Source organism: Asterias amurensis, chromosome 5, assembly GCF_032118995.1.
Source record: "Asterias amurensis chromosome 5, ASM3211899v1".
NCBI lineage: Eukaryota > Metazoa > Echinodermata > Asteroidea > Forcipulatida > Asteriidae > Asterias > Asterias amurensis.
The window spans coordinates 9,298,296-9,324,258 of NC_092652.1; the positions used below are offsets into that span (position 1 = coordinate 9,298,296).

At 38.2% G+C, this 25,963-nt stretch overlaps 3 protein-coding genes across 4 annotated transcripts in view; 1 reads left to right on the top strand and 2 right to left on the bottom strand.

Annotated features, from left to right (window-relative positions):
- Positions 1 to 110: 110 nt before the first annotated feature.
- On the bottom strand, positions 111 to 4,517 carry LOC139937126 (large ribosomal subunit protein bL32m-like). The gene is made up of 3 exons (XM_071932132.1): positions 4,389 to 4,517; positions 3,507 to 3,744; positions 111 to 2,420 (listed from the first exon to the last, which is right to left on the bottom strand). Exons 1-3 carry the CDS (start codon positions 4,486 to 4,488, stop codon positions 2,216 to 2,218), a joined length of 543 nt encoding a protein of 180 aa, XP_071788233.1. The 5' UTR covers positions 4,489 to 4,517; the 3' UTR covers positions 111 to 2,215.
- A 28-nt stretch (positions 4,518 to 4,545) lies between these two features.
- On the top strand, positions 4,546 to 12,436 carry LOC139937125 (proteasome subunit alpha type-2-like). The gene is made up of 5 exons (XM_071932131.1): positions 4,546 to 4,703; positions 6,544 to 6,753; positions 7,882 to 8,004; positions 9,219 to 9,438; positions 10,722 to 12,436. Exons 1-5 carry the CDS (start codon positions 4,666 to 4,668, stop codon positions 10,836 to 10,838), a joined length of 708 nt encoding a protein of 235 aa, XP_071788232.1. The 5' UTR covers positions 4,546 to 4,665; the 3' UTR covers positions 10,839 to 12,436.
- A 1,007-nt stretch (positions 12,437 to 13,443) lies between these two features.
- LOC139937116 (uncharacterized) overlaps positions 13,444 to 25,963 on the bottom strand; it is a 79,170-nt gene continuing 66,650 nt past the window's right edge. For both annotated transcript variants that reach the window (XM_071932121.1, XM_071932120.1), the window contains 12 exons: positions 25,201 to 25,254; positions 24,058 to 24,111; positions 23,094 to 23,147; positions 22,341 to 22,412; positions 21,589 to 21,660; positions 21,099 to 21,122; positions 20,149 to 20,205; positions 19,470 to 19,626; positions 18,503 to 18,606; positions 16,606 to 16,677; positions 15,653 to 15,877; positions 13,444 to 14,850 (listed from right to left, as the gene is read on the bottom strand). In XM_071932121.1, coding sequence (XP_071788222.1) covers positions 14,704 to 14,850; positions 15,653 to 15,877; positions 16,606 to 16,677; positions 18,503 to 18,606; positions 19,470 to 19,626; positions 20,149 to 20,205; positions 21,099 to 21,122; positions 21,589 to 21,660; positions 22,341 to 22,412; positions 23,094 to 23,147; positions 24,058 to 24,111; positions 25,201 to 25,254 — 1,092 coding nt within the window. In that variant the 3' untranslated portion in view covers positions 13,444 to 14,703. The remainder of the gene's footprint in view (positions 14,851 to 15,652; positions 15,878 to 16,605; positions 16,678 to 18,502; positions 18,607 to 19,469; positions 19,627 to 20,148; positions 20,206 to 21,098; positions 21,123 to 21,588; positions 21,661 to 22,340; positions 22,413 to 23,093; positions 23,148 to 24,057; positions 24,112 to 25,200; positions 25,255 to 25,963) is intronic.

Consider the following 25,963-nt stretch of genomic DNA (forward strand, 5'->3'; position numbering starts at 1 on the left):
CTACTGTAATAATTTGGTTTCAGAACATTAAACAATTAAACCCCGATTAAACAAAGTAACGACAACACGTTATTATAAAATGCCATGGATATTCTTTTTTCTTTCGGGGATAAATGTCCATGCATAAAACTATACATCAACTGATCATACAAAAAGAAGATGTTCCAAAACTGGCCCAATGGCTTTTGAGCAACCACCGATATTCAACTTGGGAAAGTTTTGAGGAATACATGTAACACATCATTTGAAATGGTTAAAGAACATTAAGAAAACTCCAACAAAATAACTGTCGTACCAAAAGTATTCAAAGGTTACAACCTTTTTCTACTCATATATATAATTTCTTGAAATTAGTTGTCAATTTTTTTGTTTTGTATGATAACATACGGTATTTCAAGTAAATGCTGCGCAAATATGTTGGTTTTCTCATCTTGATAATATCAGTGAAAGTATTTAAAGTGTAAAATGGTCGCATAATGTTGGAATACATCGAGAGAGTAGACAGGTCTTTGACAATTTCCAAAGGCGTCTAGTGTCTTTAGGGAGAAATTCTCAATTTTGTTTTGTTTTATGTGTTTTTTCCTAGATGTTTTATTTCCAGTTTTTTGTTTGTTTTGGGAAAAAGTAATTAGTGTCACCACCTCAACCTATTATAAGGACTTATAGAATACATATTGGAACATGTTAGAACATTTTAATACTGGTATTTGTTTGTTAGAAAAAACACTGATGCAATATTTGTTCTGTTCATGTGTGTTTAAAAAACTGTATAATAAAAGAGAGTTTGAGTTTGAATTATCCTCTTTTCAGGTTCTGAAACATTGTGTTTCGAAGTTCATTTACTTTTGGCACATTATTATTGTGTTTGAACCTCATTTAAAGGGTCATTCACCTCCACTTGTCTGGTGAAGAAGAAAACAAGTTTGGTACAATAAAAACTACTTGAAATTAAGTATAAACTCCAAGTGTTAAAGGGACCAAGACGTTTCATTTCTAACACTTTTCAAAACTAACACACAAAAAAAGGAAAAATATTTGTCATATTTATGTAGGCATAATTCCTTCTACATGTGCAAATGGCTTTTTTTTTTAAAGCAAACTTTTTAATGGCAAAGTTTACCTTGGAGTTTTTTTTAACTGTTTGATTGTTTTAAAACATAGAAAAATATGAGCATTTTAGTGTCCACGCAGGAAGAATAATCTCCAATTGGAATACACAATGTGGGAAACATACCTGACAGTATCATTTCTCAGATTCAAGTTTAAGGGCATAAAACCTTTTTATTTCAAAGTCAAATGATTCTCAACATTGTTGCGAAGTTTGTTGACATGGGGATCCTACATGTATGCTTCAGCACACGTTTCAATGACAACCAAGCCATTGCCACTTAATTGGAAACACTTCTTAATTAGCAGGAAACATTTCCTGCTAAGACATCGATGACATGACATTATGACCAATCCCAAAGTCATAGCTGTTAAACAGGAAATACTGTTCAGCAGAACTCTATGCTAAGCAAAACACGAGTCAGGCACCAGTGATCACAATGAAAGCATGGTGGGATTTCGGCTGATTACCTTATACATGTACTGCTAAGCAAGATTTGTCTGTGGTTAGCAACTTTTTGTGCTTTATAGGCTTTATGAAATTGGGCCCAAAACCTTGTGACTAAAACAAAACAAAATCTTTAAGTATTGATTATAAACATTTATTTTGTACACTTTCTCTAAATAAAGAAAACAAAATGTATTGACAATAGATGTACACGTGTATGATCATTGGTCATGCATTATTCATCAATGAATAAAGCAACTGAAGGAAACAGTTTGAAATAAAAATAAAAATTTTGTCATTTGTTGATTAGCCATTTCTTTTATGAGGTACTACAACTGTACCTATGTAAAAGCAGAACATGGTGGACAAATTAAGCGTTCAATGAATGAAAACCTGAAGGAAACAGTTGTGTTCAAAAATCTTGTCGATTGTTCTTTTGCCATTTGAAATAATATAGGATATACCTGCAACTACCACAAAGCAGGACGTTGTAGACGATAAATGTCTTGGATGCAACACATGGCCATCTTATGGACAAAAAAAAATGCTCACCGGTTGTTTTTCAGCAGCATATTAATCAGCATCTTACAAACGTGGATACTTTGAACCATCAAAAGATTTTTATATCTGCCAAAATGACTGTAATAAAATGTCAGTTTCTCACTCTATCAGGGATCTACTGAACCAAAATGGTCTCTTTTTCTTCATCTCCACAACTTCCTTTCCTTGGTCTTCCGGTCTTAACGTTTCATCCTCGTACAAGACGATGCTCTCTCGTTCCGGGATGATGTTATTTTCCTCTTGAGTCTCAAATAACTCCTTCCTTATCTCGGCTGACTCTTGCCGTATCCTGATGAGACAGTGTCTGGAATAAATAAAAGCAAAATTTATAAATCAGGGAGTCTGACTCTCGACGAACATTCCAGAGGTGTACCAAACATTATCTACACCCAACCTAATGAGCTGTGTTCTTGACGCAGTGGTGTTTATAAATGCTTTATAAGTACAGTTAAAACTGTTTATTGTCTGGGGCCAGAAAAACAAAACAAACCTTAACAAGAGCAACATGTATAGATCATGAATTCCTGGATAAAAATACAGGTGAAAGTGGTAGATCTGACTTTATTGCACCATAAGTGCGCAAGGAATCCTGCACATGTACACCCTTGTCCAATAATTTTATTGTGATGTTGTTAACAGAGAAATTATTTGGCATTTCATGGCTAGGCGGTTAAATCCATCTGACACAAGCTCTGGTATTTCGGATCAGCAGAGTGTGGGTTCGAGTCCCTGTCTTGACACTTGTGTCCTTAAGCGAGACACTATGAACATTATTGCTTCATCCTTCGGATATAGGTCCCGAGCATGTAAAGAACTCAGTTGTAATGAGAATGATGTTTCTGGCAGTGCCTGCTGAATGCAACTCACATTAAAATGTGCTTCAGAAAGCTTAGCAGGTGCTACATAAATCAGTCCAAGAACTCAAAGATTTATAAAAACTATCTAACAAACGTTTCTCTTTATTTAAAGCCACTGGACACTATTGGTTATTGTAAAAGACCAGTCTGTATAAATAACAAACCTCTGAAAATTTGAGCTTGATTGGTCGTCGGAGTTGCGAGATAACTAAGAAAGAAAAAAACACCCTTGCCACACGAATGTTATTTTGAGTAATTACCAACAGTGTCCACTGCCTTTAAGTGCCTGAGGACTTTATATTGCCATTTTCCTTCCCTCCCCCTCCTGCCACTCAATATGCACTGTCATATGTCACTCCCTTGTAGACTGTCATGACTAGGTCCCTACAACAAGGGAACATGGATTGTCCTAACTTACATGCAAGATTGCAAATTCCATATTTCCGAAGTAATATGGCATTTAACTAAAAGTGGGAGGGGGGGGGGGGGGACACAAACATTGATGATCTTGAAATAACAGAATGAAATCTAACCCGCAGATAAATCCCCTCATCTTGCTATGTCCGCATACTTCACACATCACAAACTTCCATTCAGGTATGTATTCCTCAAGCTTCTCGACTGCTCTGCGTCTCTTGCGATTGCGCTGAATAGAGCGTCTGTGCTTGGGTACAGCCCACAAGAAGCCATCAAAGATACTAGATAAACTCCCCTGGTTATGATGTGATTGATCATCGATTACAGACGGTCCTTGGATTGCAAATGCAGGAGCTGTTTCAGGAGACAAGAAATTTATAATTAGTTTATATGCAGGTTTTCCTTTCAATCAAATGACTTGCTACTTTGTATCTGTACTCCCTTCTATTTTTTTCTTCTAATTTCTAAAAAAGAATGCTGACAAATTTTGAATAACACTTTTGGGAAACCTGTACCGGTGATTCTTTTAATATTTCACAAGTGGGGGTTGTTGTAAGCGCTCTCTTCTCCCACTCCCAGTATCCGCCTACTCAAAGAACTATGAGGTTCAATCCGCTACCGTGGAGAAGATAGTCGAACGAACCTCATAATTCTAGAAGTACGTAGTATCCGACATAGTATATTTTCACTGTTAAGTTAAGCTACTCCTAAAAATACAATTATGAGGTTTGTTAAACTATCGTCTCCCCACGCACCAACAAATATACAATACCAAGACCAGTATTATGGACTATGGTCATTGTCCACCGTTAAAACACCCCCACGTGACGGCGTCACTGTTACTGTTGTAAATATAATTTTAAAACAAATTTAAATGAAAAAAAAGGCCCTCGAAATCGGGTCTCAACAATTTAACAAACATCAACAATCAGCAATGAAATATACCTAAAATTTAGGCTAAATAAAGCACAAAGAAAAGAAAACAAAACTAGTGTTACCTAAAGGTGGGTGGCCACTCAATCTCTCCAATAATCTTGCCTCGAGTTTTTCTAATGAAAAACGCAAGTTTTGGAGCAATCTAAACACCCGGACCGTCATCTTAATTTCGTCTGCCTCAGCTCCTGATCCTCGATGATTATCAAAATTGAGCACATGTAAACCACAGGGCGCCCTCATTTGTTGTACTTAGGCCACCAGTCAGTGAACCTTCTTTCGCCAAGGAGTATTTTAGATTTGACGACGTCTGGGAAGTATCGGCACGGCACAACAGCAATCATGACAGAAAGATACAGTTTTTCGCTTACTACTTTCAGGTAATTTCTCTTTTTTGCAAAGAAAAATGTATCTAATTGTATTATTGGTGAGATTCTCTGCAATGTATTCTTGTTAGTTCAGTTATTGTATTGACAGGAAATGTTTTCGTACAACTTGAATTTTATAGTTTATTTTTGTCAACTTTTGTTTTGCCGAATCATTTTTTAGCTTTGTCATTTGTTTCTGCTGCAACAATTAGAATTTACTTCAGCCTTCAAAAACAAACTCGGTGATTTTTATTTTATTATAGGCCTAGCCACATTTCACTTGTTTTGCGATTGTTTGCGTTGTTGCTGTACAAGCTGTACCTGTTCACTGCATGCTGTTCGTGCTCACATTTTCATTTAATTATAATTATTTTAGCAGAGATTTTTATTTACTTACAATTACATTACACACGACACAGTTACACTTAATTTAAACAAAAGTCTTAACTTGGCAAAAGGAGAAAAATGGGTACCTGACACCTAGCTCGGCACCTTGCAAACTCGGCACCAGCAAACTCGGCACTTCGCAAACTCGGCACCCACTCAACACCAAGAATGTCGGCACCAAACAAACTTGACACCGGCCTGTTTTGGTCCAACAAACTCGGCACCAAACAACAAATACCATACAAAGAGTAGTAGTAATACAAGTTAATTACGTGTACTTAAAACCATAAAAACTGGTTTGAATTTAGTAAAACAGCAGACTTAAGGCTGCTACCAAAGTGGGTTATGATCTTGTAATAAAACACAGTGCACGACAGTCTGTAACAGAATTGATTTATTTACACGTACTCTTTATTTTGAATTTAATGTTTTATTTGATCAAAGTTTCATGTAAATGTTCCCAAAAAATACTTGGACATTGAACGTATGTTCGACTCAAAAGCGTCTTGAAATTTCAATTTCCAACTGGGTGCTGAGTTTGCAACCGTGGCAGATTGAGCATTTTCAACCAGGTGCCAAGTTTGTAGTTGTGCATGTGCCGAGTTTGCAAGGTGCCGAGGTTGTGGGTGCCGAGTTTGAGAGGTGCCGAGTTTGCTGGTGCCGAGTTTGCAAAGTGCAGAAGTGTCCGGTATTCGAGAAAAATATTATAATTGCTTTGCGAATAAGGTTGTTTGCTAAACAAATATTTATTATTACTAGCGCTAGAGCCTAATGGGCTATAAAATTATTCTTATATCAATCAAGTAATAAACCAAGAAAAAGAAAAAATGACAGACACTGAGTACTGACATTATCCGACTGCCACTGCCAGTCAATCAGAGCTCAAAGTCAAATTGTATCTTCATCTAAAAAAGAGAGACAGAAAAATTGGAAAACAGAATTTACTTGTGTGGCGTATTTCATCAGTTTGTGCAATTATAGGACGTTTTATAATTCGCACTATCCGTATCGGTCAATCATTCAGCCATCCGATGTTCTCAAAGCCATATCAAGCACTGGCTCAAGCTTCTGTGCTACGCAATCATACTTGCGTGAACATGATGGACTGATTGCCGCCCAAAAGATAGATCACCCAAAAGCGCAGCTTGGTCTGCCTTCTGCACAAGTACAAATTAAGAGGTGTACATGTATAGGCAAATTGAACTAATGAGGGACTGTCTAAAGACTAAAAAATCATGAAAAATAAGCCATTTTCTGTCTTTATGGGAGTCTTGAAAAATTGCAGAGTGTTCTGCAATTACTTCAAAATTCAAGACAAAACTTCATCCATTGTATCATTTTGTTCTAGTTTTATTGTACTAACGTTTTTAAAATTATTTTTTAAGTGAGTACAACATTGCAACATCTTTTCTCGTTTAACACTCTGTGTCTGTCTTAAATAAATATGTTCGTGTTTCTATTTCAGCCCTTCTGGCAAACTTGTACAGATAGAATATGCCTTGAATGCTGTTGCGGCAGGAGCGCCCTCTGTTGGTATCAAAGCATCTAATGGAGTCGTCATAGCAACAGAGAAGAAGCACAAATCCGTCTTGTACGAAGAGCACAGTGTCCGCAAGATAGAGAAGATCACTAAGAATATTGGTATGGTCTACAGTGGCATGGGACCTGATTATCGGTAGGTTGTTTATTTATAAATATATTTAGATTTATCATAACTGCAAGTTATCTAAATTACTAAAGCAAAGTGTGATGTCACAATAAAAATCATTTTAGTACGCCTGACTCCTCATTTTAGGAAGCATTTTAAATGTCAGAGCTGTAGGATTCTGGTGCATGCTCATGGATTATTCCCTTGGACCGGAAATACTTATTTGCATATTCACTCCACACTCCAATAGGATTACTCGCATACTTGGGCACAATGATGTGGTCCAGCGGAATGTTCTGGACGGCCAATGGATTGCGGGAGTATGCCCTCAAAATTGTTCTTCTGCGCCTAGAACTTGCCCAATTTTTTAGACGTTCCCCTAGGAATAATCTTAGCGATTTGTGAAATTCAGCCCTGATCTCCCATTGGTTTTAGTATGGACAGGAACACAAAATAAGTAATATGCTCTCAGAAATATGTTGTTTATTCTTTGTTGTTATGTTTGGCCATTGATACAACATACAGGTACATAGTGAAAATAAAACAGAAATTGTAATACAGGGAAATTATGATAAATTCAATCAAAATGAAAAACCACCTCACATTAAATTTTCTGATGGAAGGATGCTTACTAATTGCCCTACTCCAAAACCAGACACTTCCTCAGAAATAGTGAAATTAAAAGTCAAGGCTATTGAAAAAATCAGATTCGATATCAAGATGGTGTGACATAATTTGATTTACTCTTACACTGGGATGTTTTTAGCACTGCATGTGAAAACCTTTCCACCCACAGGCAAATCACCCGGGTGGGATTCAAACCCAGGACCATTGCATTGCTAGAGCAGATGTTTTACCTAGACCACCAAGCTAGCCCGGTGACTAGAGGCAGTTCGAATCCTATGTGTTAGCAGCAGGTATCGCAATGATGTGTTGATACTATGGTCTGTACTATGTACCCTTATTATGTTGAAAGCTGTCCTTCTTATCTATTTGATGAGGAAATGAACCAAGTTTTGAGCTTTGGCATGGAGTGCCTACATGTACTTCTGGCTGCGAGTATCAAGGGTGTTTGTTGTACCCTAAAAATACACTTGAAAAAACGGCAAATGAAATTTGACAATTAATTTAAATTCCTGATGTTGTCTTCCTCAGATTAATGATCCGACAAGCTCGTAAGCTAGCCCAGGGGTACTACTTGACCTATCAAGAGCAGATTCCTACCGCACAGCTGGTCCAGAGGGTTGCTAACGTCATGCAGGAGTACACACAGATTGGGTAAGTGTTAACTCGCTAGCAGCCATGTGTTCTAGTCTAGTGAGGTTTGTGGAGGCATATTGTACAGCTCAATATTTCGATCATTATGCTCTCTGGTCAGCTTCAGGAGAATGCTGGACTCTGTTGCTGTACGCTGCTTAACCAGTTAATGCCAGATGCCATGTTAATATGCCATTTTTTCCCAGATGCATACTTGGGAACTTAAAGGAACACGTTGCCTTGGATCGGTCGAGTTGGTCTTTGAAAAGCGTTTGTAACCGTTTTTTATAAAATGCATATGGGTAGAAAGATGTTGTAAAAGTAGAATACAAAGATCCACACAAACATGACTCGAAATTGCGTGGTTTTCCATTTACCTCGTCGACTAGCACGTCGGCCATTTATGGGGGTCAAAATTTTGACTCCCATAAATGGCCGACCGTGTTAGTTCGCACAGTAGAAGGAAAACCACGCAATTTCGAAGCAAACTTGTGTGGATCATTGTATTCTACTTTTAAAACATCTTTCCAACCATATGCATTATATAAAAAACGGTTACAAACGCTTTTGTTTTGACCAACTCGTCCGATCCAAGGCAACGTGTTCCTTTAACTCTGTATTTGTGGTCGCATTGGATGACGGCCATCTGCGTTGTCCACAGTGGACAAACAGCATTCACTCTCCTTGCAAAGCTTTGTTTCAGGCATAGTGAGAGGACAGATGGTGGCAATCAGTAATGCTAGATTCTCTCTTTGTGCGGGATACTTTGCAATACCCAATTACAGGCCTTCGTCATTTTGCGAGAAGATGATGACGTGGCATCAAGAGGCTTCCACTGTTGTATTTCATTGTATTTCGGCTCAACGATCCAAGCTGAACCCAGCCTTTGTTCTGGCCATGGATCCAATTTGTGACTGTGTATACACACTATGCACAACTCTCAGCGAAAAAAGGTCTTTATTGACCTCAGGGAGGGTGCAATTGGGGCTTGTGACGTCATATGCAAGTTGAAGTGGTGTCATTGGTACTACAGTAAAGCCTGGTTCATACTTCCTGCGAATGTTTTGCAGGAGTTGAACACAGCTTGTGTGTTTGTTTGTGATGTCATAATTCGTATCGCATTCGCATTTACAGGAGGTATGAATCAGGCTTAAGCCTGTTGAGATTGTTGTGCAAGTATCATGAATCCTTTTAATTTACTGAAACGTTGATCCATCATCTTGTTTTGTTTCCAGTGGTGTACGTCCATTTGGTGTCTCCCTTCTCATAGCTGGATGGGACGAGGACGAAGCTAAGCCCTTCCTATTCCAATGTGACCCATCAGGAGCTTACTTCCCATGGAAGGCTACAGCCATGGGTAAGAATCACATCAATGGCAAGACCTTCCTGGAGAAGAGATACAATGAGGATCTAGAGCTCGAGGATGCTGTTCACACGGCCATTCTCACTCTCAAGGTAAGAGATTATATCACAAGGTTCTTGTGTTTTCAGGGGTTTCTCTGTGACTGATGTGCACAGTGGTAACAATCTAATAGGTTATGAATTCAGATTGACCCAGCATGTGAACTGGGCCTAATTTTATGGCTCTGCTTACCGTAAGTAAAGAATCAGTGCTTATAGAAGCAGGGAATTCTGTACTTACATCAATTGTATTTCTAGACATTCTTCGCTTTTGCAGCTAGCGCAGAAATATTGGCGATTGTAAAGCTAAGAATGGTGGAGAATTGTAAACGCAGAATTCGGGGTTAGCAGAGCCACAATCAAGCGCCCCTGTGTTCAGTTGTAACACACAAGCATCTTAACACCATCTACATAGCTACTAGTGCTGGGCGAATAGTGAAATTTTGTTATTCGGATGCCCGAGCAAATCGAATCTTTACTTGAAGTTTGGATGTAAAGATTTTTACTTTCGTCACAACAGCACTTTTTAAAATAAGCAACCAACAGTGCTATGTGACTATAAAAATTGCACCCCCTTTAAGGTGATCACTGGCTGCCGCTTCCCAGATTGTACTGTTAATTTAGGTGTGAGAGGCAGTTAATAGCCTTTTTTGTATGGCTTCTGACTGGCACTCCTGAACAAAGATATTGACAATATAGGGAGACCGCCATGATAGGGTTAGTAGATAGCTCAGTTGTTAGAGCACTGGTATATTAACCGGAGGTTGCTGGTTCACGTCCCGCACCTGTCAATTTTGTTTGTTTTCAAACCCAAACTGTTTAACATTTACCCAGTCAGTTTTCTGTGTGGTTTATTACTTGATTTAAAGACACTGGACACTATTGGTAATTGTCAAAGGCCAGTCGTCTCACTTGGTGTATCTCAACATATGCATAAAATAACAAACCTGTGAAAGTTTGAGCTCAATCGAGATAATAATGAAAGAAAGAAACACCCTTGTCACACAAAGTTGTGTGCTTTCTGATGCTTGTTTTCAAGACCTCAAATTCTAAACTTGAGGTTTGAAATCAAATTCGTGGAAAATTACTTCTTTCTCAACAACTATGCACTTCAGAGGGAGCCGTTTCTCTCAATGTTTTATACCATCAACCTCTCCCCATTACTCGTCACCCAGTAAGGTTTTTGCTACTAATTATTTTGAGTAGTTACCTGTAGTGTCCACTGCCTTTAAATCTATTGCACCACACTATTATAGTTCAAGATGGAAGTGCCTCCTAGATGCTTTCTCTGCTTTTTTCTTTTCAACTTCTTTACCGGTTTGTTCTCTCAACAACAGGAAAGTTTTGAAGGTCAGATGAATGAGGACAATATTGAGATTGGTATCTGCAACGAGGCGGGATTCCGAAGACTGGAACCAACAGAAGTCAAAGACTACCTGGCATCGATAGCATAGTAACCCCTTTGTAATACACTCTTGAGACCGTTATAATATCAGGCCGTGTCTGACTTGAGGAATTTAGCAGTGGCTATGTCTTGATCTATTCATTAAAAGGACAGGTTTCCCTTTGGTTATCACTCTTTTAATTAATGGCAACCAAACTTTTGGTTAGAAGCCTACAGCATATTTCCATAGTATAAAGCGTTTTGGAAAACATCTCACTTTGAAGTAATGTGGTTATGTACAAAAATTTCATTTGTTATGCCCCAAAATTTGAATCTGAGAACCGTTACTGTCGGTCATGTTTCTCAGATTGTGTATTCCTATATGAGAGATTATTCTTCCTGGCTGGACATGTTCGATACGGATTTTCGCGACTATCTTTTGAAATTTAATTTTTACATGTTGAATCTGACAACCGTTACCGTCGGTCATGTTTCTCAGATTGTGTATTCCTATATGAGAGATTATTGATCCTGGATGGACATATTCGATACAGATTTTGGCGACTATCTTTTGAAATCAAATTTTTACATGTTGAGTTTATTGTTTATACATCAACATTTATCTAGCATTAAAACAATCGAACTGTTAAACAAAAACCTGACTGTTGCTGAAGCCAAATGACCATAGCTATAGCCAAAGAAACTTGAGTCAGACACGGCCTAATGTACTCATAATGCAGCCTTTTTGTTTATGCATCCATATGAGGCTGTGTGACGGAGCCCAGTTTGAAAAAACTGCACAAATTTGCTCACTACGGAAACACTTTGCTCAGGTTAACAACCAAAACACCATGTTATGTATACAATAGTGGTTCTCTGCAAATATTAGCGCTAGAAAAATTGCTAAGCAACACTTTTTGGAGTACAGCTCTCTAAAAGTGTGCTCTACACCGAGGCAAAAGGTGAAAATAGCCTTTACATGTATGAGAATCAGCACTGTAGTTGTGATGATGTATACTAGGAGTCAAACGTCAAACAAAGATGGCAGTATCGTAGTCGAACTTTACTGCATTTGACACTTGCCACTACCTGGGCTTTATTTCACTTCATATGGTTTGCTTACAAGATGACGTCTCATTGCATAGTGACATTAATGAATGGCAGTGAACGGTGAGTAACTGAGTAACAGTAATGGTATGTGACATTTGACTTTGTGTCGATGATATGTTCATGTTATATCAGTAGCTATTATTCACATTTGTTTATTCTTTGTTTCAAATGTGAGGCACATTTACAGGGAAACGTTTGTTTGTATTCGGATTAACCTCTTTTTTTTTCAAGTTCTTTTACAAAAAATCTTTGATTCCAAAAAAGTAAAATTTGTTTTGTATTTAAACAAAAAATCTTTGTCATTTAATGATGTGATACATTTTTGAACCCGCTCTTTGGCATGAAGGATCTACTTGTGCTCAATTCTAACTTTGAATTAGACGTATGGCTTGCTCGTGACTGTACTGTAGCCCAACATATGCATTGCTTATGGACTTTTGGTTGTTTAAACAGTCCTTACTTTGTGAATAACAGTCCATGAAAGTCTTATTTGTGTTTTCATTGGAGAATGTGAACTTATGACCATTAAAACAGATCTACTTTGTCTTGTTATATCAATCTTATTGTGTATGTTGAATTTATTTACTTGATAGATAGTTCCCGCTATACATCATCTTCACTGGGTTCACCCACCAATAATGCAAGGAATTTGCTAAAAGTAAAACTCATGTATTCCTTGTGTGGTATTTATGCAAAATGCATATTGGTGTGTTCAAAAAATGAATGGTTTGCCTGTAAAGATGGCTGATTTTACACTGTGTGCCGTCAAGTGGAAACTATCTGTACTTACAATGCAAGGCTTATGTATTGCAAAAATAGTATGATCAGAAATATATGTTGCTGTGCTTCTTTATGGTAAAATTTCAAGACTCTAAGATACAAGGCTTATGTTTTGTCTTGTTATTTTGTTATAAAGTGGGAACCATCTACACTAAAAATGCAAAGCTTATGTTTTGAGACTATAGTATGATAGGAAATACACAGCATTATGTTGCTGTGCTTCTGTTTTGGGAAAATTTAAAGAATCAAAGATGCAAGGCTTGTGTCTTGTTATTCTTTTAGTATTATAACCATAATTACAAAACTAAAGCATTGTGAATTCACTTCACCTTCACTATATGAGAAATAACACAAGACACGTGTATAGATAGTGTATAGTTCCCACTTATAACAAAATGTTGAATAAGAGTTAGCTGGTCTCTACTCTTACAGCGGGAAACCAGCCAAGGATTGCAATACATGTTGAATGAGAGTTAGCTGGTCTCTACTCTTACAGCGGGAAACCAGCCAAGGATTGCAATACATGTTGAATGAGAGTTAGCTGGTCTCTACTCTTACAGCGGGAAACCAGCCAAGGATTGCAATACATGTTGAATGAGAGTTAGCTGGTCTCTACTCTTACAGCGGGAAACCAGCCAAGGATTGCAATACATGTTGAATGAGAGTTAGCTGGTCTCTACTCTTACAGCGGGAAACCAGCCGCCATACAGTGTATTTATACTCTGGAAATACTAAGCTTTTTCATTATGATTAATAAGCAAGCACAAAGTACAAACAAGACATCCAATATTGATAATAAAAGCTTTATTGGGCGCTCAGTAACAATTAACTAGCCTGAAACAGGCTTGGGACATGCACTATCAATCACTTAGGATTCTGTATGACACACACCCTCATACAACCCATAATACATCCCCTCCCTGTAATCAGTGTTCAGTATTCTTTGCAATCGGACACATGGAACATTGGAGAGTTACAACTATTGATATAAGGAAGACAAAGGGATTTGTTGAATACAAAGCTATCAAGCTCACAGTTTAAATAAAGAAGTTTGGTGAACATTATACGAATCCACATGGAAATTTGAATGCAAGATGTTATGTCTTCAAAAGCTTGTCCTAGTACGGAGGGAATTCACACTGTATTCTAACACCTTGTAAAATTATACAGACATGATTTTTGGTGCTTGCAAAAAAAGTAGGGATGTTTTATCGCATACAAGGACTGACCTACACGTACACATAGTGTACGCTGTATTGGACAGTTCAGTCTATTCTTTTGATGTTTCCTGAGGATGTTTCTTCAAGAATATCATGCATGTTTACACCTGTCAGACCACAAATAAGGTTTATTTAAAACCACAGTTGATTTTGACTCAATGAAACACCAGTTAGTGGTTCATGACATCTTAATTGTTTAGTATGTGCAATTTGGAGGAGTTTTTAGAATGAGTTTTTCTAGCCAATTAGGACATTATTTGACGTCTCGCATTCTAAACAAAATTCTTTCTCGCTTTTACCAAACCATGCTTTTTTTACAGGCAGAAACCCATTACAATGTTTAACCTTGGGTGGAAAATGAAGCTTTGAGAAATAAGGGCAAGATGGCAACTGAACTTCATTGTACCATTATAGAAATAGATGAACTACATCAAACAAAATCTTTCAGCAGAAATCGACATGAAAAACAATAAAATAATCTTTTTTCAGGTTTTGGTCAACCAAGAGGCAAGCTATGGCATTAAAACAGTCTGCCATGTAAGCAGGTTCTATAATCTACTATCCTGTCAATTACTTGTACAGGGCTTTTAATTTCAGTACTTTTTATGCTTAATTAAAAAAAACATTTGACTAATCACAGAAAGAAGAGTTTAGTGAGAATCAAATCCTAATTTTTGTCCTGCATTTCTTAAGAAATGTTGGAACCATTCTGAATTAAGAACTGGTTTAGTAACACTTTGCTGGAATGATAAAAGTTGAAACATACATGTAAGTTGGTTTTAAACTCTTCTTTGCTGTGACATCTGAACCAAACAGGATGAGTGTCTATGAGAAACAGACTGGACCAATTGTCATCCCGAATTGTTGGTTGCTTTCTCCGACGTCTGACATAGCAACATCAACAAGGGGTAGACGTTCAGTCTTCTTGGTTGTGTAGACAATGGTGGTCTTTCTCCAAACGTCGTCATGTTCCTGGATTGAAGTAAACAGACAGAAAGTTTATAAATGCTGCGTCAATGCCTGATTTATGATGTGGTTTTGCTTTTCTCCAGTCTTTAAACACCATGCCGGGCGCGAAAGTGCTGGGCGCCGTGCGCCACTGCTGCGGTGTACCTGTGCCTAGTTTTGTGCACAAAGACACAAGAATTTATGGGAATTGAATGTCTTCCTCGACAATCTATGCAATTTCCCTGACATGGCTGCATAATATATAACTAATTTAATACATTCTTGAACTTTTTTTATAAATTAAACAGACAGTGAAGTACTGAAATTCTGACAAAATATCCTGCCGATGTAATGCATTTTAGCGACTATTATGTAGTTTCCGCGTCTTTGACCCCTAACTCGCCTGAGACAAGCAACGTTTTCAAGATGATTTGGTTTCTATTTAGTTGCAAATATTTGCGGTCAGTGATCTACATTGGTATAATCATGATGTCCTATCAAGGAAATTGTGTAATTGTTTCCATAGAGAGTGAAAAGGAACATGATTTTCTTGTGTCTTTGTGCAGAAAAATTAGCACAGGAGCACCGCAGCAGTGGCGCACCGTGCCAAACACGTGCACGCATTGATTGGTGTACATGTATAGAGAAAGAACCCACAAGCAACTACAATCATGGCCTGCATTCCTTGGACTTCTGACAATAAACATACATTGTACATGTACATGTACATGCTCCCTCCCCCAGTCCCCGCTCAATGCTATTATAATTTAAAAGAATCTCTTAGGATTCTTTTACTGCCAAATAATTACAATAACTCCTGTTTTACCTGGCAACCATCCTCTCCCTCAACATCGTACTGTAGATCCTTTTTGGTGCTGTTGATGTTCATTCGAGCCCCGTGGGGTCCTACCAGGGTGATGGCACGGTTGATCCTGTCCTTGCGGTCAGACACAGCAAAAGAGTTTCTGCAGTGGTAGGTGACATTCTGCTTGGCTTGGGAGTAGATGAGACGCAGGAGGGTCAACTGAACGGGCTTAACGTTGTAGGAGATCTAGAGATAATGGGAACAACTCATTAGTACATGCAGGTCGTACCAAGAGTACTAACTAAGAGGACCACCCTCCCCAAAGTTGTACTTATCAACAATCGTTCAACATTTTAATAAAATAGTTACTAATTCTTATATAGCGCATTTCACAAAAACCATCTCTATGGGCTTTACATAAGTGACCCAATCATTTGGCCAACAATTCCTTGAATCTTTTTCAGCTCCCTGAGGAGTATACAACCCCGGTCAACCATAGTGCTCCTGTGACTTTTTTTCATACACAATATCAATCGCTCCCCTCGCAGGTTATTCATTTATACCCCTCGGTGAAGAGAAGCAATTATGGTGAAGTATCTTGCTCAATTACACAAGTGTCATGACCGGGATTCAAACCCTCCCTCCGATAACTTAACTACTAGAACTTGAATTTGATGCTCTTACCATCCATTATGCACCAAAGTAGTACTTATCATTTTGTTTTCATTCAATGCGTCAATATTTTACATGTCCTGTTAAGTCGTATGTGGATTTATTGATCAAGGGTCAACATTTATCTCAAACATGACCCAATTTGGGATATAATAAGAAGCTCGATGAGGTTCGGCTCTGTACTTTTCCCCTTTGGGATAGCTCAGTTGTCAATTAGTAATAGAAATACCTTTTGAATTTCCGTAGAAAATGGCAGCTATAAAAAGCTGCAATGTTTTTTAAAAAGGTATGCTTTTCTTTACCATTGAGCCGTTCTGCATGGAGGAGAAGTCGACTGGAGAATCATCACCAAGATAATATGTTGCCTTGGGAACCTGGAGAGATAAGCACATACATCTATAAATAAGAAGCCAGGTTTTACCTGATGGTGTGTTCAATTAGCTTCCTTGGGTCTGACCCCAGGTTTAAAGCCATTGGACACTTTCGGTAACAGTATTGTCCAAAGGCCCACACTTTGTGTATCACAACTTATATATAAAATAACAAACCTGTGAAAATTTAGGCGCAATCAGTCATCGGAGTCAGGAGAAAATAACAGGTAAACCCACCCTTGTTTCTGCACGTTTTGTCGTGTCATGACATGTGTTTAAAATAAATCTGTAATTCTGGATATCGAGAATTGATAATTGTTTGAACGTTTTCTCAAAAAGTAAAGCATATTTCATGGAATAATATTTCAAGTGAAGTCTTTCACCATAACCTTCTGTAAACCCTGTAAGTTATTTGTAAATCTGTGAACTTTTATTTTGTTTTCTTTTCCGAAAGTGTATAATGGCTTTAAACCCAGGTCTGAATCCGGATCTGGATAATACTGCACAATCGCCTGAAGAGGCTATCACGTAGGCCTACAGGTCTGACTTCAGTGCAGTAGGGTAGCTATTACATATTGTTGTGGCTCACCCGGGTCAGACCGAAGTAACCTGCTCAATTTTCAGCGGGACAATTGAAAAAGTTTGACATACACGTTCACCCTAAAACAGAGAATTTTAGTTTCCTTTTGTATGCGGCAAGGTGTTGCCTTATGTATAAAAGACTGACGGGATCGGTTTCCCACTGCTGCATTGTTTTTTATTGGGAAGACTTGTTCTTCTGTTTTAATCTGGGCTCATAAAATAATTCAACGTAGCAGTTTTACAATGAGAATAATTACTTTATTATCCTATCGCCAATGTGTACAGAGTTTGAGACATAAAAGAGACAAGGAAAGTAGTTTTGGTTTGCTGCCTCATGATATTGTAAGAATTCAGAAGGGAATTTTGTGTTCAGTTAGCTCTTGTTTTGGGGGCTCATTGGGAACACCAGAAATGGGTCAACCCAGGCAAGCTAATCGAGTGCACACTAAAAATTTAAAGTGATTAGAAGAACAATAGTCAGGTGAAAAAGGGGTGAGCAACCTGATGAGTCTTTTCTATTGATGTCTTGGACCAAAGGCATATGGAGGTGGTTACTGTCTACAATCCTGACATGCCATTTTGAGGGTCAAATTGCACACAAACAAGTAGTTGGGATCAAGTCTAAAGCGTTCACTTCACCATATAAACACATGGGTACGTTGGCTCTTAAAATGGTGCATCTAAGACTATTACCATGATGAAGTTAAAGGTGGGTCAGTAGACTGCAAAGTCTTGCATGTGTTCAAGCTTTGAGACCAGGGCCAAATTTCATGGCCCTGCGTACCGTCGAACTCTGCTCTTACGAGCACGATTCCCCGCTTACGTGCAAGCGCCGAATTTCTGCGCTAGCCTTGTAAGCGTAGAATGTCTAGTAATTTTGAGTATGCACGCGCAGAAGCCAAAATTCGCTGCTAAATCGTGAAATACGCTTGGCGTAAGCACAGAATTCCCTGCTTCCGTAAGCGTCGATTCTGTGCTTACGGTAAGCAGAGCCAGGAAATTGACCTTGTTGAACTGTTTGCATGGTTTTGTTGACAAATGACGTACTAAGTAATCCTCTTCGTCCCTAGTGGGACATAAGGCTTCGTAGAAAAATTGTACAATAAAATAAATAAAATTAAGTATACAGCCCTCTTTCCACATTCATTGTCTTGGTCATACATAGTCTACTATGGCAGATGTGAGTTGACAAATTCATAAGCTAGGAATGTTTTATAAGATTCATTTGAAACAGCTAGAGGCTTACCTCTTGTCTTTCGGGGAACACACATGTGCTGTTGGTCTTCCTGTCACAGTAAGCCACAAACTTGTCGTAGGGGGATCCGGTGCTGGGGTCCAAGGTGTAATAACCTGAAAGAGGAATATTAAAAACACAACGTTTACCGCACCATGCTTATCTCCAGTAGATCTTTGCATCAGAGATATAAAAAAAATTGGTATTTTTATTAGCCCTAGATCTCAAGGGTTTTTGCTCAGGATCCTAGCTAATCCAAAAAGCGTCGCCTTCTGTAACCATAATAACAGATCCATCATCACATTTGCCCCCATTAATATTTTTTACTATTTCATCTTGTCACAGTATGCAAAAGGATGACAACATTTTCAGTTTGTGCTGGTAACTCCTCGAGTTGGGCTGCGTCCCGCAGCCATAGATATCAAAGGTTGTTCTTGGGGTTCTTGTCGTTTCCCAAAAGTGCTGCCTTCTGCAACAGATCTACATGTATCCTCACATTTGTCCCTTTTTTTGGACTACGATGTTTCCCCAGTAATTTTTGAATGGTGCCAAGCACTCCAACCACCACAGGTACTTCTTTTGAATTACTTTCAACTACCGAATCTCATAAAGTTCCCTGGCCAGGTCCTGGTAATTTTGAATCTTGTCCATCTCCCTCGAAGCTATACCCTTATATCTCCCGGCACAGGTATGTTAATGAGATAACATCTTCTTTGCCTTATATAAGCAATGAGCAACTCGTCTCACAATTTAAACTTGCATCCAACGAGCTATTTGAGTGCCTTCGGCCCCCCTGAACTTTTACGTTTGTAAAAGCGACCCTTACTCGCAGACTAAACTAAGCCTTCGTTAAACTTGTCTACCCATCGTGATATTTAACTTCAAAAGTAATGTTCTTGAACCGTTCTAATGGTCTTCATTGATAAAACTTCAAACTTTGGGGTTCAAATCGGAGCTTGTTATAATGCAAGAGTCTTACCACTGGGGAATACTGGGTAGTTCTTGAAGAGATCCTTGCAGGAGCGGGCGGGGTAGTCTGCCTCACCGTTGGGATGCATCAACTTCATCATCCGTACACGGAGCTGCTTGATACGGCTCTCAAAGTCATCCTCATCCACCTCGGCATCATCTCCATACTGCGTTATAAGACGAGTAGATGGTGTCAGGGATATGTACATGTTGTTAATTTTAACATGCGGAGAGATACAGTTAAGCAGCTGATGTAACTATGACATCATGTAATCATGAAGTATTGCATATATGAAGCGCTTTGGAACGCCCTCCAGTTGTGAAAAGCGCTGTATAAAAAACAGGTTTATTATTAACATTATTACTCATCAATAAATACATAATAAAAAGCAGTTCTTTTGGAGTGCTCTTCCACTGAACCTCAGACTGGTAGACACCCTCTCAAGCTTTAAGACTAACTTGAATTCCCCCCGTTCAGTCTTGGCGTTCAGAACTGTAATTATTAGCAGAGTTCTTTGTGCCAGGATTGCTTTTCTGACAAACATGGCGCACTACACTTTGTCCATTATTATTGTTTGAGGACAGGCAAGCTCAAGTTCTAGATTTTATTCTCCAGATCATAATTCTTTTCAGATGGAAAATAACAAATTCAATTAGTACATGTAAGTAAAATTTGTTCAAGCACTCACTGCAGAAGCATATGGGTTGGGTCCCTTGTTTCCACTAACTGCAGCTGGGCCAGAATACTGTAAAAAAGTAAAAATAGTAAGACAATTAGTACATCGTTCCATCCTCTCAGATGACATCACTGTTTTAATGCTAGCTCTGCGCACATTCCACACACGTTACTAGAACTGCACGATTAGGTGCTATCACAACCTCAAGGCTGGATGGCACTCTGTGTCTGTGTCATACACGTTCATAGTACCCCAGCGTGGCGGACCTAGCCCCCGTTTCGATGTAGAAATGTGACATCCGTCAAACAGCTCTCTCTCTTACTAGCCAGTGAAAACTTCATTAAACTAAATTAGTGGGTTTTTCTTTTAGTTTTTGTTTGTTTGTTAATAAAATGTTTACAAAAAGTTCATGTTTTGTCAGGCATTCAAGTGTATTATGATTGCTTCATTAAAAAAAAGCGACTGTGTTTTGGGGTCATGAAGAGGATTTCTCACAAGAATAAGGTCTTTCAGAGCGAGATTTGAAACATGAGTTATCGGACATAACATATTAGTCTGTTTGTTCCGAAGAGGAATTTTGGCCTTAGCCAAAAGGTAAAATTAAAAAACCATTTTGATTTAATATCATCATAACTCTAGGATGAACTAAAAAAAATTCTGTAACAAAATTTACGACCATTTTGAAATGCAACACCTTCGATTTTTGGGGATTTTACCAGAATTGAATCACATCGGCATTTAGCATTCATGTTTACCTTGGAAGAGAATTTGTTTCCCCATTTTTAAAAGATTATTTGGGAAACGAGTGGATCACAAAACTAAAATTAAACTTGGAGCTTATTTAAGGAAGGTACATTTTGTTTTATATAGAATCATCAGTCTGGATTTGGGGAATTCCCCTCAACTATTGAAGTAGGTTATTTATGGTAATTCAGAAAGTAAATGATTAAGTTTTAACTTACTCCTTGTGAGTAGCTAAGAGCTCCCTGTAAAAACAAAAACAAATGAAAGACAGAAATTAATCAATAGGAAAATAGATGATAACAAATAATCTTGAAGTCCTACATTACGCCTTTGCTATGAAACCCCAGCCTCCCCCCCCCCCAAAGAAAAGACACAACTAACAAAACAAAACAAACACAAACATACTAACAATTTGATACGATACAGTATATCAGTTAATATAATTACCAGAATTCATGTTTACCTTGTAATTTGACTCAAATAAATGTTTTTTCTTGAAAAAGTTGCTTGCACCTAAATTTACGACGACGACAACCCGCCACTCCCAACCTACCCATTAAAAGGTCTCATTACACACAATTTATTTCGACTTAGCATCCAGAAATACTGAAAGCAATGGGTTTGTTCTTTCTATGAGCCACAAGAAGTGATTTAATTGCAGGAAAGTTAAATCTGTCATGACAACATGACTGAGGAGTAAATACTTACAGGGGCTCCAGCTGGGCCGGGAGGTCCTGGGGGTCCAGCAGGTCCAGAGCGTCCATCAGATCCACGTCCTCCCTGCACAGACCACAACAATTCCGTTTTAAAATACCATTTATTCATTTTCATATTTGCGGAGTGTAAAAGAACAAAACTAACTTTGTCCTTCACAGGTGTTGATTATGTTATCAGAGGGCTTCCCAAAATATCACCTAATGTTGGTCAAATTTCTTTAAAGGCAGTGGACACTATTGGTAATTGCCAAAGACTAGCCTTCACCATGTTCACAGTTAGTGTATCTCAACATATGCATAAAATAACAACCTGTGAAAATTTGAGATCAATCAGTTATCGAACTTGCGAGATAATACTGAAAGAAAAAAACACCTATACGGGGCTCAGTAAGCACAGAATTTTGTGGTAAGCAGAACCATTTTAATTGGGCCACTATGAGTGGAGCACATTAATGCAAATCCATAGCGCTGTCAAATTTTCTCCATCGTTTTATTAATTTAAAAGTTGAGATGGATACAAATAAGTTCATTATAAATTCCTGTGAGAAAAATAGAATCAGCTGTTTTAAACTGCTTAATTTACCAACCAAAATAACCTTTGGTATATATGCAAAGAAAATTTTTATTGGCCTGACATTTCGACCCTTGCAGAGTCTTTCTTGAAGAATGAGCAACTTCTGTGTAAATTGATTCATTGCGCTGTCAAACGGTTCTAGAAAATAAAATGAATCAGTTTGTACTTACACCTTGTCCTGACATACCACGAGGTCCCTGTTGTCCAGACTTTCCATTTCTGCCGCTTGGTCCGTCAAGACCCTGGATGAAAACAAAAAATATTGGAAAAATCACAACAAATAAGAAACTACATAAATAAATACATGTAGAAGTAAATAACACATACGCAACACTGAAAGGGGCTCAAGCTAGAATGGTGTAAAGGGAAATTTTGTTCGGCACTTTTAGAGAGGGATATTTGAAACATGACGTCATCCAAAAACAAATGGGTCTGTACATTCCCAAGGGGGGTTTTTGCACAAATTAAAAGGTCAAATTTAATACCATTTTGATTGAATATCATCAAAACTCGGGAAGAAACTGTGCAAAAATGTCCAGACCATATATGTTTGAAATATGATGTCATCAAATGTTGTTTTTGGATTTCAATTTTACACAGTTTTACCTGAGGTTAGATAAAAAAAAATTCTCAAATTTTATAACGACTGATATGAAATGCCAATGTGAGTCAATTCTGGTCAAAATCCAAAAAATTCAAAGGTGTTTCATTTCACTATGGTATGTAAATTTTATTACACAAATATTTTAGTTCATTACTAAATTTTTATGATATTCAATCAACATAGCATTAAACTTTACTTTAGAGTCCCTCCGTATTGTATTGAAACAAAACAGGCTAAGCCAGCCTAAGTCAACATGACACTCATGTCGTTAGAGCAGAACGATAATTGGAAGATGAGTTTTATTTGAAAGAGAACTTACAGCAGGTCCAGCGGGTCCAGATCTTCCATGGGATCCACGCGCTCCAGCTTGGCCCTGAAAAAAAACAGACATGAACAATTCATTCAAACAATTCCATTCACATCCAATTGAGAAAACAAAACACTTAATAATTAAGTTAAAAAAAAAAATTTAGTTTCTTCAACTTTAAGGTTCCCAATTCCTTTTCATTTACTTTCTTTCTCTAAATAGCCTGTACTACATGTATTCTTAAACGTATCAAAAAAAGTTGATCAGAGACTATATATGTCTGAGAAATCAAACCTTTGTTTATATTCTATTTATAAAAAAAAAAATTGAAAATATAATTTTGTAGAGCAACTTTTTATAAATACAATTTCAGTTATAATTTAGTCACAACTTAAAAGTAATGTAACTTTACGGTCACATGGAGTTGTAAGGTGAGGGCTACACTTAAACTGATTTGGGCTATCAACCCAAATCAACTGTCACTAGGGGGCACATTGCCACCTACTCCTGGGGCTGAAACAGGGTTACCCCCTTCAAAGTCTGTAAGGATAGGCTTCATCCACTAGGAGCCTGGCTGGTAGAGTAGAATGCAATATCTTCCCAACTTTTTACAAAGCAATAATATGACTGGGATCGCTCAAGAGCACAAGTGTCATGGGTTGGATTTGAACCCACACTCTACTGCAAACACCACATAACCTTGGTCCAGCGAACTAGACTGCTCGACCAGGACACGCCAAAATACAATACCAATATATTAGAAAGACAGTCAATACACAGTCTGAAAACTGAGCTGATTTATCGGGTCCAGGATACAGATGGGTTAAACGAAAACAAAATGTGAAAAAAAAGAAAAACAGTCACAACCCCTCAAAGGTTTCTCTCCTTGAGATACCCTGGCAGCTTTTTTTTTTATAAATGCTTAACCAAAAAGAGAAATTCTTTTAGGAGGAAAAGTTTCTATATTTCTACTCACAGGTGGTCCTGCTGGTCCAGGGGTTCCTGGGCCACCGCTCCATCCCTTGTGTCCCTGTTAAGAAGAAAATAAGTAATTAAAAATGATGCCAAGATTACATATCAACATTTGCCCCATCGGAAGATGGGGGCAGGGGGCGGGAAACTGAATAAGTCACTTTAAAGGTATGAGCGGAAGGAAGAATTGTCAGGTTCTTAGAGTCATGGAAAGGTCCCTGGGAAAAAAAAGGAATGGATATAAAGTTTATTGAGACCATCTTTAATGATGATGACATAATCAATAGATTTCTCTGCAACAGACCGTATTGAATAACCCCTTTTTGCTATGAAAAGTCGCCATCTTGTCGGGCAAACCGTATGCGCGTCCAAACGCGTACATCATTGAAGCACGCAGCACGCATTACTCCAGGTTTGATTTCTATGGCACATGCACGCACACACAACGGCAGGTTTATGGGGCAGACCGAGGACTTCTCTTTGTTCTCCCATTGTTTGGACATAGTTTATTTTTCAGACGTCCCCATTGGTTTTGTACACAAAATCTACCGAGGACTGTCCCCGGTGTAACTTTTTCCCGGATTCCTTTTGTTTAATGTCCTCGGTTTACAATAGTAGACATGCCCACACACGCACACGCACAGACGCCATCTTGTAGGTCAGATAATTGAGCCGCGTGACGTCATATTCAATACGGTTTATAGGGTACCGGATCAATAATAATCATTGGCAAATTTTTCCATAGCTGGGAGACTGTGACTGAGAAACTTTTATGGAGCCAGTGAAGTGCTTAAAAGACCAGCCGTCGATTTCACCAAACTCTTCCTAACTTCGGATTCATCTTAGGACTTAGGACGAGTTAAATTCCATATCCAAATACGTAGGAAGCATTGAACCCATCCTAAGTTAGGACGAGTTACTCGTCCCGACTCGAGTTCAGATTAATCCTAGCGTTTTGTGAAATCGGCTGCAGGGTATTGATGGAATTTGATTGAGCAGAATGGGACACCGTCTTCAATGTTCTGGATTCTGTGGAGGTGATACATGGTTGAAGTCCACATTGTCAGGCGTGATCAGTGAAAAGTTACTTTCAAGCGTCTTTTTCAGCAGGAACAAAAAGGGAACAAATTGTGAAGTAAGAATTTACCGTGATTCCGGTGGCTCCCGTTTCGCCTCTAGCTCCAGCAGGTCCAGCAACTCCCTGGAAGAAGAAACAAGGAATGAGTATAAAAAGTTGATTGAGACCATCTTTAATGATAATGAAAAAATAGATTTCTCTTACACAAGGTTTAACGCGAATAGCAAAATATCAAGAGAGGGCGCTGTTGAACCCACACAAAGATATAGCATCACAACATACATCGCGGTCGTCGACATGTCAAAATGACCCCTTTGCCTACCCACAACGAATTGCGGTTCTGAATCGCGGTCGTGATAAATATAATTACAAAATAATATTTAGTGGGGAAAAACTTCACAATGTCATGTACAACTATTACAGTATGACACAACAGTTAGATACATGTACCAAGGGGATCATTAAAAATCAACCAAACGGCGCAAGTCTCCCAAATCCAAGAAAAGTAGGGCAGCATCAAGGCAAGGTAGAGCATGGTCATACAAAAAACAACACTAGAGATAATTTTAAAACATCACAAATTCAGAAGGCCTTGCAAAACAGAAAGATGAACACATTGAGACATATAGAGAACAAGTATGTAATGTGTCATTCTTTGGACCTATGTTTGTTTATATACTTCTTAATTGATCGTTTTTGTGGAAACCGCCAAACAAAAATGTTTAATTTTAACTATTATTATTATTAGTCTTCAAAAAGTAAACCCTAGGCATCAGAGTGATTCTTAAGCTTATAGAAATTCTGGTAAATTATTAACAAGTACAGTAGCCCA

Bases quoted from the DNA above. Each gene is read 5' to 3' on its own strand.
- LOC139937125 (XM_071932131.1), top strand. From the start codon at position 4,666: ATGACAGAAAGATACAGTTTTTCGCTTACTACTTTCAG. The intron at 6,754-7,881 runs GTAGGTTGTTTA...TGTCTTCCTCAG, and splicing joins GGCATGGGACCTGATTATCG to ATTAATGATCCGACAAGCTC. The intron at 9,439-10,721 runs GTAAGAGATTAT...TCTCAACAACAG, and splicing joins CGGCCATTCTCACTCTCAAG to GAAAGTTTTGAAGGTCAGAT.
- LOC139937126 (XM_071932132.1), bottom strand. From the start codon at position 4,488: ATGACGGTCCGGGTGTTTAGATTGCTCCAAAACTTGCGTTTTTCATTA. The intron at 3,745-4,388 runs GTAACACTAGTT...CTCCTGAAACAG, and splicing joins GAGTGGCCACCCACCTTTAG to CTCCTGCATTTGCAATCCAA. The intron at 2,421-3,506 runs GTTAGATTTCAT...TATTTATTCCAG, and splicing joins ATGAGGGGATTTATCTGCGG to ACACTGTCTCATCAGGATAC.